At 19.3% G+C, this 14,154-nt stretch overlaps 3 protein-coding genes across 3 annotated transcripts; 1 reads left to right on the top strand and 2 right to left on the bottom strand. All coding sequences in view use genetic code 6, as the record gives it.

The window, feature by feature from the left end:
- Positions 1–3,081: 3,081 nt before the first annotated feature.
- TTHERM_000630669 (cyclic nucleotide-binding domain protein, putative) lies at positions 3,082–8,077 on the top strand (the record flags this gene model as incomplete). The annotated part of the gene is made up of 15 exons (XM_012799385.1): positions 3,082–3,120; positions 3,178–3,233; positions 3,498–3,587; positions 3,845–3,934; positions 4,150–4,239; positions 4,478–4,567; positions 4,852–4,941; positions 5,179–5,268; positions 5,956–6,045; positions 6,281–6,370; positions 6,653–6,742; positions 6,980–7,069; positions 7,354–7,443; positions 7,696–7,785; positions 7,981–8,077. 15 exons carry the CDS (start codon positions 3,082–3,084, stop codon positions 8,075–8,077), a joined length of 1,272 nt encoding a protein of 423 aa, XP_012654839.1.
- Positions 8,078–8,301: 224 nt separating this feature from the next.
- TTHERM_00630710 (hypothetical protein) lies at positions 8,302–9,321 on the bottom strand (the record flags this gene model as incomplete). Its single annotated transcript, XM_001022796.1, has 1 exon — positions 8,302–9,321. One exon carries the CDS (start codon positions 9,319–9,321, stop codon positions 8,302–8,304), a length of 1,020 nt encoding a protein of 339 aa, XP_001022796.1.
- Positions 9,322–10,133: 812 nt separating this feature from the next.
- On the bottom strand, positions 10,134–13,706 carry TTHERM_00630720 (transmembrane protein, putative; the record flags this gene model as incomplete). Its single annotated transcript, XM_001022797.2, has 10 exons — positions 10,134–11,248; positions 11,366–11,817; positions 11,992–12,188; positions 12,251–12,385; positions 12,440–12,574; positions 12,686–12,814; positions 12,885–13,121; positions 13,201–13,350; positions 13,404–13,547; positions 13,599–13,706. 10 exons carry the CDS (start codon positions 13,704–13,706, stop codon positions 10,134–10,136), a joined length of 2,802 nt encoding a protein of 933 aa, XP_001022797.2.
- Between the last annotated feature and the right edge of the window lie 448 nt (positions 13,707–14,154).

Genomic DNA, 14,154 nt, shown 5'->3' with positions numbered 1-14,154 from the left:
AACATTTAATTTCTTTTTTTAATTGAACAAATTAAGAAAACTAATATCCTTCTACTTATAATGAATATGAATTCAATTATATAGTTTCATTTTATTCTGTTAAAAAAATTTATTCAAAGCTACTTTGATTAAAGAAATAATCTTTGATTTTTTAGTCATCTTGCAAAGGAAGATCAAAATATTATGTTGTAATCTGATTTTAATCGAATTTACAAAGTATAATTTTTTAATCACCTTAGAAGGTGAGGAATTTTATACCTTTATCTTATAGTGCTTGATAATCAGAACTATTCAACTATTTAACTTAGTATTAAACTTGCTTCTAAGCTTGATCTTTGAAAGAGTGAAAACCAATAATGTTACCAGGATAATGAATATCTTACTGAGGCTGTTTTATCATATAGCAAGGATATGTTAACTCATTTTTGTAAAGTATTGGGTGAAGGAAATGCTAAATGAAATAGTTTTAAGAAGGGTAGATGATTTCTTTTTAGTTGTTAAGAAGAATATTCTAAGAATAATTTTTCTCACCCTTTTTCTTTTCTATCTAGATCTTTAACCAAGCTAAAGAGTCTTCCCTTTAATAAGTAGTAGTACTTATATATTATTCTTGAAATAATTGAAATATACTATTCTTATGGATAAATATTCTTTAAGTAATTAAATTAGGAGTAAAGAAATCGAGTTTAAATTTTTACTGCTTTTCTCTTATAAACAGAGATTATTCTCTCCAATCACAGAAACTATATTTCCAATGAAGTGTTTCAGAATTTGAATTTTTCTATTGAATTAAAAAAGTCCATTTTGAAAATTTTTTTCTGTGACGATCCTTGATTTAAATAGGTAGAGCAAAAGCTTAAATGATCTGCTATTTAAAATCGCTTGCTTTTAAATTCTAAATTCTAGTTTATCTAATTATTTCTAAATTATTCATATTTAATTGATAAATTATATTATCCATAATTACAAATAAGATTAAAAATTCTAAGCTGTTATTATAATAGCCTACTAATTTTTCACTTTTACAACTTTTGAAGTAGTATTTAAACTCACTTTATGTAACAGGCATCAATCTCAGTAATATTTTTGAACAATCTCCAAAAACCTTTGTAATTGCTGATTTCTAATTTAAGTCAATTCTCACTACCAATTAAGTTCCTAGGAAGTAAATAATACCTGGTTCATAATAATCTATTTAACTATCAAAATAATGGAAACTTCTATTAACAAAATTAATCACAAATTAATCCATAATATGCTCTTTTTGATATTCAAAAAGCAAGGTTAGGTCTAAATTTAGTATCTTTATGTCAATTTATTAGCTTGATTAAATAGCTAATATAATATACTTTTCCCCAAGTATTCCAGCTTAAATTTCTAAATCATCAGAATTTTAAATTGTATCAAACTTTTAAATAGGTAAATCTTAATTATAGTCAATAAAATTCTAGAGTTATATGAAAACCAATTTATTAAATCCTTTTTAATGCGTGATGACATACATACATTATAGCAAGTCAATTGTTTTGTCTTAGACTTTTATATTATAAGACTTATTTTCATAGAGATGACTTGGTAAAAATAATACCCTTGAAAAGTCATCAAATGATTTATTTGATTAAAGACCTGAAACAAAATTTTTTAAAGGAGCTGTATGAACTAAAATATTTTGTTAATTAATTAGATAACTTTCATTTGCTATATTAGAATTATTTTTTAGTTCAAATTCTTTACTTCGAAGCCATTCAGAATATTTATTTTTCGAATTAAAATTCATTTTAAAAATTCTTTTTTTAATCTTTTTTAATAGTGAAATTATAAACAAAGCGTTTATTAAAATATTATGGAGTTTCTTTAAGATAAATTAATTTTCTATTTATTAATCAAATTAAATTTTTATCTGCTATTTATCTAATCCAAAAGATATAAAATAAAATATCTATTAATTAATTTCTCAAAATTAATTAAGCTTTACTAAATTTGTATCAAGCAAGCACTTACCAAATATCATAAATAAATTTAAAATAATTTATAATGATTGATTTCTCAAAGCTTTAATTAAATTATATCTGGTATATATTAACTAACACATAAATACATACATAGATAGATATATAATAAAATTTCTATTTCTCAAAATTAATTAAACTTTATTCAATATCATTTATTAAATAGCAAAATAAAATTTATGATTTCTCATAAGCATAGGTCAGACAAACAGATTATATCAGCTATTTATAAAAAATAAATAAAATGAAATTTCTATTTCTCAAAATTAATTAATCTTTATTTAATTTTTTTATCAAACGATAAATAAATAAAAAAATAAATTTTCTACTAATTTCTCAAAATTAATTAATCTTTATCAAATTTTTATCAAGTATTTATCATAAATATATATAACAAAATTTCTATTTCTATTTCTCAAAGTTAATTAAACTCTATTCTATTTATATCAGGTGTTTATTATGTATAAAATTTCTAATGATTTTTTATATATATTAATCAAATAATAATACTTCCAGCTATTAAATTCCTGTTGGTATGGCAAATTAAGAATTTAATTCATTAAAAAAAATAAAACTTTAAATAATAATAAGCCTTTGGCTATTTAATGATATTTATATTGATTATTAAATATAATTTGGGATAAAAAAATAAAAAATTTTTCTCTGCAATGAAAATTTACATTGATAATTAATTAATAAGACATACATACATAATAAATTTAAATTTTATTTACTGATTTAAATAAAAACTAACAAACATAATTCAACTTTAAAAATAAAAAATATTAAAAATAATAAAAAAAAATTTTAATATTAAAAAATAAATAAATAAATAAATTATTTAGTAATTTAAATTAATTTATATTTTAAAATACAAAAAGATACTGAGAGTAACTAACTAGCTATATTAAATAGTTAAATTTATCTTAAATTAATAGATATGTATGAATGGCTTATTTTTAAAAATAAGAAGTTAAAAAATGAGTAACTTACTTTATTAATATACTTATAATTAATTAAATTTCGATCTATCTAGTGTTATTTAATATTTTTGAAAATAAAATAAACATAAATGATATAATAGAATAATTATTTCAAGGATCTAAAAAAAGTAAATATTTATTTTTTTATTAATATTCTTTAAATTTATTTTTATTAATAAAAAAAGTTTTTAAGCTCTTCACTTTAATCTCATTAGGTTCTTCATGTTCATCTGAGTAATATGTAATTTATTAATAGTATTAATGTTTTTTACATTTAATTTTCAAGTTATTTACAATATTATTTTTCTAATAGAAATTGTCATCTATATTCATTCATAAAAATTTAACACAAATATTTTGTTAATTCTTTTTACTTAATTTCAACTTTCAATTTTTATTATGATTGCTAAAAATTCATTTTTTATTATTTGATATTTTTTTTTAATTTATTTTTTCCTTCCAATTAACTAATTGCTTATAAATTTTTTCTTTAATATTTAAAAAGTTTTGATTAAATTGAAGATGAAGGTGCATCATGCTTAGGTTCTGCTTTAGCAAATTGCACTAATCTCAAAGATTTGACACTTAATCTTAAGTAAAAATATTATTTTTGTTTTGAATTGTGATATTTTACAATATAAAAATGAATAAAAAAAATATAACTAACTGACTCTTTTGAATTGTTTATTTATTAGCTTTTTATTTGATATATTTTTTTATTTCTATTTTAATTTAACTCATTTTTTTATTTCTAACTTTTGATTTTATTAACAATTAATACATTTCTTATTACTTCTTTTTTTCCTTCCTACTAATGATTTAATTATTAATTTTTCTTCAACATTTAAAAAGGAACAATAATATTGGTTCAATTGGTGCAACAGATTTATTTTCTGCTTTAGTAAATTGCATTAACCTCTCTAATTTGACACTTGATCTTTTGTAAAAACAGTTTATTTGTTTAGATTGCAATGTTTTTTTATATAAAAATGAATTTAAAAAATAATAATTCATTTAATTGATTGATTAGATTTATTTTTATATGATTATTTTTATTATTTATTTAATTAATTTCTAATTATTTCATATTTTTTCTTCATTTTTTTCTTCTAACTAACTAATTAATTTATTATTATTTTTTTTCAATATTTAAAAAGTGGTAATATAATTCGTGCAAAAGGTGCATCAGGCTTAGGTTCTAGTTTAGGAAAGTGCACTAGTCTCTCAAATTTGAAGCTTTATCTTAGGTAAAAACTTTTTATTTATTTGGATTGCGATATTTTTTAATCTAAAAATGAATTTAAAACTATATAATTCATTTAATTTATTATGATTTTATTTTTGTGTCTCCAATTTTAATTTAACGCATTATAATATTTTCAACTTTTATTTTTATAATTAATTACTAATTAATTTCTGATTATTTCATATTTTTTCTTATAACTAATGAACTAATTTTATATAATTTTTTCAATATTTAATAAGTGACAATTAAATTGATGATGAAGGTGCATTAAGCTTAGTTTCTGCTTTAGCAAATTGCACTAATCTCTCAAATTTGGAGCTTATACTCTCGTAGAAAACAGTTTATTTGTTTTATTTTTAGTTTATGAAATTTTTAAAATATAAAAATGAAATTAAAAAAAAAACTAGATTTTTTAATTTGCTTTTTATTTGATTTATTTTTATTTTTTATTCTTTTGGTGTTAATTTTTCTTTCGTTATTAATTTAACTCATTTTTACATTTATAACTTTTGCTCTTATTTTTAATTAATTATTTTCTTACTATTTCATGATTAATTTCTCTTTATTTTTTCGTTTTAACTAACTAATTAACTATTCTTTAATTTTTAAAAAGAATGAATTAAATTAGTGAGAAATGTGCATCAGGCTTAGGTATTGCTTTAGCAAATTACACTATCCTCTCAAATTTGACGCTTGATCTTTCGTAAAAACAGTTTATTTGTTTTTTATTGTGATATTTTTAAAATAAAATAACTAATTAACTCTTTTAATTTATTTATTAGCTTTTTATTTGATTAATTTTTCTTGATTATTTTACTTCTATTTTTTTTTTTCTTCTTTGTTTTTTAATTTTTAGCTATTATTTAATTTTTAATTAATTTCTTAATTTTTTAATTATAATTAAATAATTAACTATGTAATTTCTACAATATTTAAAAAGTAGCAATTAAATTGGTACAACAGGTGCATCAGGCTTAGGTTCTGCTTTAGCAAATTGTACTAATCTCTCAAATTTGACACTTGGTCTTAAGTAAAAATAGTATATTTAGTTTGGATTATGATATTTTTTAGATATAAAATGAACTTTAAATAATAAAACTTATTATGTTTTTTTTCTTCTTTTTTATATTTAATTCACATTTCCAATTTTTTTTATTATCAATTCATTTATTTCTTACTATTTTATATTTTTGCTTCATTTATTTTTTCCTTTTTGCTAAAATTAATACATTTTTTTTTCAATTTTTTAAAAGTAAAAATTAAATTGGAGCAGAATAGAATAGAATAGAAATACTCGCACATATAAATATGCACTCAGAATACATCTTAATTATAATATTTTAAATTATTTATATTAATATTTTTTTTTGTTTTTTATTGTTTTTTATTTTTATTTATTCATTTATTTATATTTGTGTTTAAACACATTCATTTTCTTTTTTTTTTTTAATAGACAATATATTTTTAAAAAGACTCTGTCAAAAAAATTAAAAAATTTGTCTAAATAAATTTTTAATTTTTATTTATTAGCTTATTATTTGATTTATTTTTTTTCTTTTTTATTATGTAATTTTTTAAATTTTAATTAAACATATTTTTTATTTGCAACCAACTTTTACTTTTATTATTTATTAATTCTTTTCTTATTTTTTCATATTTTTCTTCATTTTTTCATTGTAACTAACTAATTAATCATATATATTTTATATTTAAAAAGGGATAATTAAATTGGTGCAAATGGTGCTTCAGGCCTATGTTCAGCTTTTGAAAATTGTATTAATCTCTCAAATTTGAAGCTTGATCTTTGGTAAAAACAATTTATTAGTTTTGAATTATGATATTTTTTAATATAAAAAAATTTAAAATAATCCATCTTTTTTAATTTATTTACTAGCTTTTTATTTGATTTATTTCTATTGTTTATTATATTTGTGTTATTTTTTACTTTTTTTATTAATTTTACTCGTTTTTACATTTAGAAATTTTGCCTATATTATAAATTAAATTATTAATTATATATTTTTATTATAATATATAAAAAGGTTGAATGAAATTGGCTCAATAGGTGTATCAAGCTTAGCTTCTGCTTTAGCAAATTGCACTAATCTTTCAAATTTGTTACTTGATCTTTAGTAAAAACAGCTTATTTGTTTTAGATTGTTATATTATTAAATATAAAAATGAATTTAAAGCAATATAACAAACTAACTAACTTTTTTAATTTATTTATTTATTAGCTTTTATTTGATTTATTTTTATTTTTTATTCTATTGTGTTTTTTATTTTATTTTCTAATTAAACTTATTTTTACAATTAATTTCTACTCTTTTTATTAATAATTAATCATATCTTACTATTTTGTTTTTCCTTATAAATATCAAATTGAATATATACTTTTCTCCAATATTTAAAAGGGACAATTAAATTGGCGCAATTGGTGCAATGGACTTAGGTTCTAGTTTAGAAAAGTGCACTAATCTTTCAAATTTGACACTTTCTCTAAAGTAAAAATAGTTTATTTAAATATAAAAATTAATTTAAAATAATATAACTAACTAATAACTAACTAACTCTTTTAATTTATTTGATTTATTTATTTTTTCCTTTGTTTGCTTGTTAATTTAACAAATTTTTTTATTTTCGACTTTTACTTTTATTATTAATTAATTTCATATTTCTTCTTCATAATTTCCTTCTAAGTAATTAACTAATCAATTTTATATTTATCTACAATATTAAAGAATTAATTAAATTGGTGATGAAGGTGTAAAAGGCTTAGGTTGTTCTTTAGCAAATTGCACTAATCTCTCTAATTTGACACTTTATCTTGAGTAAAAACAGTTTATTTATCTGAGATTGTCATATTTTTTAATAGTAATATTATTTTAAAATAGTATAAATCTTTTGATCGATTTATTATAATTTGTTGGATTTATTTTTTTTTTATTCTGTTGTGTTGTGTTTGTTATTTTTTTTTATTTGTTAATTTAACCTATTTTTTAATTTTTAACTTTTAATTTTATTAATAATTAAATATTTCTTATAATTTCATATTTTTACTTCATTTTTTCCTTCTAAAAATTAAACATTTATTTTTTCTTCAATATTTAAAAAGTGAAAATTAAATTGGTGATGAAGGTGTATTAAGTTTAATTTCCAGTTTAATACTTTGCAATAATCTCTCTAACTTGACACTTTATCTTTGGTAAAAATAGTTTATTTGTTTTAGATTGCAATATTTTTGAATATAAAAACGAATTTATAACTTTTTTAGCATTTTAATTTATTTATTTATTATCTTTTTACTTGATAAAATTTTATTTTTGCTTGCTTTTCTATTTTCTTTGTTATTATATATATATTAATTTCTTATTATTTGAAAATTTTTTAATTTTTTCCTTCAAATTAACTAACTAATTAATTTTTTATTATATTTTTTATCTTCAATATTTAAAAGTAAAAATCAAATTGGCGATGAAGGTGCATATGGCTTAAGCTCTGCTTTAGCAAATGCTAATAATCTCTATTATTTAAAACTTAATCTTGTGTAAAAATGGCTAGTTTATTTTTTTTTGATAGGATATTTTTTTAATACAAAAAGAATTTAAAATAACATAACTCTATTAATTTATTTTAATTTTTTATTTGATTTTATTTTGTTGATGTTTTTTTAATTTATTAATTTAAAAATTTTATTAAATTTAATTTTTTTAAAATAATTTACTCTAATTCATATAAAAAGTTCAAATAAAATGAGTTATTCATTAAAATTGAAAATGGATAGCAAGTGTCTGAAATCAAAAAGATTAGTAGTCCTTACAAAATATTTCTTGTGGTGATAAAAAGTAGTGAAAACAAAATAAATAAATAAACATAAATATATTTGAATAATTTAATATAATGTGTTTTATTTTATAATGTTTTGTAAAATGACAACATATTATCTTAAAAATAAAAAATATATTCAATAGAAAATTCGAATTCTATGTAATTCATCTCACCACTAATTATTATTTATTTATAATATGTTTGATAAAGTATATTATTTATTATCATATAGCGATCAATTATTAGGTAACTCATTTAATTCTTCATATTTTATTATTTCAAACATATCTCCTATATTTTCGCTTCTGAAATCTTTAAAATTAATATTCTCTTTTTATTTTTTCTTTTCATTTAGATTCATGTAACTATCTTTGATAAATATTAATTATTCGAGCTCAGTATTTTAAAACAAAAATTATTATCCTTCTAAGAAATTATCTAAAAACCAATCTTTTTGATTCATTTTCTAAATTAATTCTATTTTACAAAGATTAAGCTAATTTATTAAAGTTTAAACTTTAATTTGGTCTTATTTGTTAATTTAAAGTTCTTCTTCTAACTTTTTCTTGTAAGATTCGATATTTTCAAATCTAAATTCTTCTTTTTCAGTGCTAGAATTAAAATTATTTTAAGGTAAAAGATTAACAACTTTTAAAATTTCTAAAATATTTTCTTTCAGCTGAGCAGTCCTTATATCATCCAATTTACTAATTAATTCATACTATTTCATCATACAAGAAAGCAGAGAGGTATATTCTTCTTTTTTTTTTAATTGTGAATTTATTTGCTCTTTTAAATCTTCTTCAATTTTCTCAATTTATTGATTTTCTTAAACAAGACATTCTTTCATTTTATCAATTTATGCCAGTTATTGATATTATTCAATTATATCAGACTTTAATTCGTAAACCTTTTAGGCTTAAATTAGTTATTGTTTCTTTTTCTAAGAAATAATCTAAATTACTTCTTGAGTAAGAGATTCGTAAAATTCTTCGATTTATTAATTGAAGTCTGTTTCATTATTTTTTAAGTCGATTATATCATTCCTTAACTATTAATTAGAAAGTGGAGGCCAATTTTCGAAAAACCAATTGCTATCAAATTCTATGATATCTTGCAAAAGTAAAAATTCAGCTTCAATTTTTTTATATGATATACATTTGACACATTATAATTTTGTTTTTTCATTTTCTAATATATTTATATGAAATATTGGGTAATTTTTATGGATATTGCAGCAAAGATCTCTGTTCATTTTTTTTATTTATTTATTTTTTGCTTTATGTATTTATAATTAAATAATTAATTAATTTATAAATCAATTTGAAAATAATTCAGAATTTAATTGATTTAAAGAAAGATATTAATCGCAAAGAGAAAAAATCTATAAAACCCTTTTATCTCAATAAAACCCTTTTATCTCAAAATTAATCATAAAAAATAAAAAATCTATGATCTTAATAAAATTTTAAATAAATTCGCTCATACACTCCCTTTTAAATTTCAAACATAAAATATTTATTTTGTATTATTAAAATAATTTCTTTTATTCAAAAAGCTTAAGATTAAAAATTAAATTATAAAGATTCATAACTTTCATTTATGTAAGCTTGTTCCATATATACGTATATTATTATTACATAAGTATTTTAGATTTATGACACAATATATGTAAAATATTATTTAATTAAAAGAAATTAGATAACATAATTGAAACTAGATAACATAATAATAGATAGACACTTTTGTTTGATTTACTAATTTAAATATACTTTAAAAGCTCTTTAATTCATGAAATACCTTCTCTATTTTTATAATCTATATAAATAATTAACACCATTTTATGCTTAAAAATATTATGGGGATATTGGTGAGAATTAATGAGAACTACTGTAATTATTTTTAATAATCATTTTATTTTTCTTATGAGGAAAACAAATTATAAAAAATTAATTAAATGTTTTAAGAATATTTATTTAAAAATATTATTATTTTATTAAATTTTAAATAAAATATATCTAGAAATAAAATATTTAATTTAGATTTATTTATAAAACAGATAAATATTCATTCATACTAATGTTTATTATGATGAACTTTATTTTTTTATTTTTTTACAATTTGTTATTTTCTTATGTAATTTAAATCTTGCAAACTTAGTTATTAAATTTTGTTCAAATTCTAATCTAATACATATTCTGATATTTCTATTTTACTGATTCTACCTAGTAGCTTATCTTAGTTCATAAGTTAATCTTAGTCTTTATTTTTCTTTCTAATAATGAATTAGTAAAACTCTGAAATTAGATTTAATATCATGTAAATTGTAAGCTCAAAGAGTATTAATTAAAATGTTATTATAAAGGAATAACTTAGGTTATCTAAAAATTAAGCTTTCTCATTGATATCACAATTAGAAATTACAATATTTAGTATCAGATACTACACGAATAAAGAAAGCCACAATAGTGAATCAATAATAAAATAAAAATTAGTCAACTTAGAATGAAAGGGCTTCAAGTAAATAAATATACATAAATAAGCTGACTAAATTATTATCGAAACTATACTTGCAGACATCCAAGATTCGCTGAAAGTTATAAAGCAGACAGGCACAAAAAAGGATTCATAGATTAAGTATATTATCATAAAATTTTTACAGGGCCTTGATTCAGAGATAGTCTCATTTTATATTTTTTTTCTAGTTATTTCGTTGAAATTGCTCAGATTCTAATGGCAATTTTTTCGATTAATGCATATATATTATTATTAAAACACTAAGAAGACTAAGCTAATAAAAAGAATTACGTAAGTGATTTGCAACCCAATGCTATCACTGTCAAATTATAAGAAAAATTACTTTATTTATTAATTTATTCCTATCACCAAAATTAAGCCACCCAATTACAAAAATTGAATAGCAAAACTTGAAATTAATTTATCATAAATTATTTTAGAAGCAGATTAAACCTTTTAAATTTAGCATTTTTCTATTAAAAAATAAAATAATGCTAAAGTAAAAAGGCAAATAAATGATAAAGTAATAGCTTATCCTGAAGTATAGATTATGTTGAAGGAGATATCTTATTGAGAGTATCTTTAATTTTAAAACTGAGTTTAATTTTAATTAATTACAAGCTCAAACACATTTAAAAGTCTATACTATTTTAGAGGACATTAGTCTTTTTAAATTTTAAAAAATTATTAATAAGTTTTAAATAAATAAAACTTGATTAAAGAAATTTTAAAATTAATTTTTTTTTCATTAAAATAAAAAGAGTAAAATTTTGTTTGATTACTTTTTATTTCATTCAAAGGAGTATAAATTTAATTTGGCAGAATAGTATTTAATAAAATCAAATAGCTCAGTTTCATACAAGTTAAGCCGTTTATAGCTATCCCAAAGCTAGATTAAGACATGATATTTTAAAGAAAGCTTAAAAATGTAGTTGTAGCTTATAAAGATTTACTTGAAATACTAACTTATTATTAAATTTATTGTATCAAAGCAGTAGTGAATCCTGATTTATAGACCAAGTATAATTTTTAGCAATTAGAATTATAATAACTATATCCATCTTAGCAAGTGCAATTTCTACCATTTATTAAATATCCACTATTTTAATCACAAGTGATACATGTGTTATCTTACTGCAATAAATATCTACCATGAATACATGTTAAACAACTAGATGGAGATGCATCCTTACAAGTTAGGCAAGTTTAATCGCATTTTTAACAGTTTTAACCTCTTTTAAAAATAAATATAAAAATGTTAATTCACCTTTATAATTTTTTTATTTTAGCTTTAAATTAAATATATAGTTTATTAATTTTGAATGGAAAATTTGAAGAAAAATTTGAAATACTCCAAACTCAATCTAGAATTGATTGTATTAAAAAATTTTATTTTATTTTTTATTACTGAACAAAATAATGATCTGAACAAGAAGGTACACACTACCCGTTTTATAAATAGTAATAAGACTAACAAGAAGGGCAGCTTAACAATTAACCTGACTGAGAGCAACCTGGTATCTTGTTGTATATTTTTTAAATAGGATATAGAAACCTTTTATTAATAGTATTAGTTGATAAGTCTATAACTAAATAGCTAAATCCCTTTATATAAATATTTATTTGTAAAGAATCTTAGCTTTTGTTTAAAAAAGAAGCTAAATTACATTATAAAATCTAAAATCATTGTAGGATTAGAAGCTGATATATGTTTAACTCCCTAAGGTAGCTTCTATTTATATATTTTATTATAGAGCATTATACTTTAGTTCAAAATAGGAGTTCTTAACATAAATAAAATTCTTATTTCATATTTAAAATATTAATTATTAATCAGCTACCTTATAAAAATTTACTAAATATTAAAAATATGTTTGATTTTTATCTAAGGATGGAAAGGAATTGCCAACAATTGGAATTTAACTGAAATTCTAAACATTATAAATTTGAAATTAATCTGAATTAATTATTTAGATGATAATAGCTGGTATCTATGTTTTAAAAAATAATAATTTAACTTTACAATTTAATGAAAAAATAAATAAGTTATTGATGTAAAATAAATTATCATTCATTTATAATAATATTTAAAATAAATTAACCTCATAAAATTCAATAACGTCAGAAAAGTTTTCATAAACATTTTGAATAGAGCTAATTATACTAAATTAGCCTTCTGATAACTAAACTTTGCACATATTTTTATTTATCAGATAAATATTATACTTTTCCTTTTATGTTTTAATAATTTTTTATTTAAAAAAATATAAGAATGAATTCATTCATTTTTTAGTATTTTACATTTATCAATTGAAAAGAAGAGATATCTGCTTGAAAACTATACTGATACTGATTATCATCAATGAAAATTATATTTTCCATAATTATGAAATATTAACCATACACTCTTAAAAGAGAGCTAGATGGATTTGGTTTGTAAACAACATTACCTATTTGCTAAAATAGTCCTTCGAAGGTAGAAGATTTTATTACAAAAATCTTCCCATTATCAAAGCAAGTTAAATAAAGATTTTCCTCCTAATATTATTTGATAAACGTTTGTAAAAACAAAATTCACCTACAATATATTGAACTAAGATTATAATTTTTAACATACCATATTTATTATCACATAACTTGTACAGGGGTAATATAAAGCAGGTCTTGGTAGCTCTTAAGCGTAGTTTTATCCACCTTAAATCATTTCATTTATGTTAATTACAAAATAAGTTAAGCTATTATCTGGTTTCGTTAAATAGATCATGTTCTAAAATATTAAAATATTTGATTGAAAAAAAGCATTCTTAAATTAGAATTTACATTCTTAAAAGCGTATCTTGATGGGTTATTAAGTTTTATATTTATTTTTAATTCATACGATGCTATAATGTAACCTTGAGGAGACAAGGTGCTGTACATAATTAAATTAGTATCAGAAGAATTATAAATGATTGAATTTGTTTCCTTGATATAGAAAAAATAAATTAATAGGAGCGATTAGAGAAAATAAAATACTTTGATATAAATTATTAGATATGAGATCCCAATTTATACTAGATTCTACATGAAAATTGTTTTAATTATGCCAAGCGCTATAAATAATTTCACAAAGAACTTCTACATATTTTTTAGTTCAAAAATTAATGAACTTATTATGATTAATCAAATAAGAATTAATATTTCTATTAATATACCCAGAATTTATTAATATTAATTGGAGTATCTTTTGGATTATTAATTAGATAACTAACAATATGATTTGATCAATTAATAAATTTCTCATTCAAATTAAAATTTGGTAAAACTTAATTCAATTATTGATTTACTTAAAAAAATTTAAAAACAATATTAGTTCATATCAAAAAAAATTTATTAATTTCACAAAGAACTTCTACATATTTTTTAGCTCAAAAATGAATGAACTTATAATAATTAATCAAATAAGAATTAATATTTCTATTAATATATCCAGAACCTATTAATATTAATTAGAGTATCTTTTGGATTATTAATTAGATAACTAACTATATAATTTGATCAATTAATAAATTTCGCTTTCAAATTAAAATTT

The sequence above is a fragment of the Tetrahymena thermophila genome, assembly GCF_000189635.1.
Source record: "Tetrahymena thermophila SB210 genomic scaffold scf_8254470, whole genome shotgun sequence".
Classification (NCBI taxonomy): Eukaryota; Ciliophora; class Oligohymenophorea; order Hymenostomatida; family Tetrahymenidae; genus Tetrahymena; species Tetrahymena thermophila.
Note: the sequence above shows the minus strand (reverse complement) of the source record. Positions and strands in the feature narration are given on the sequence as shown.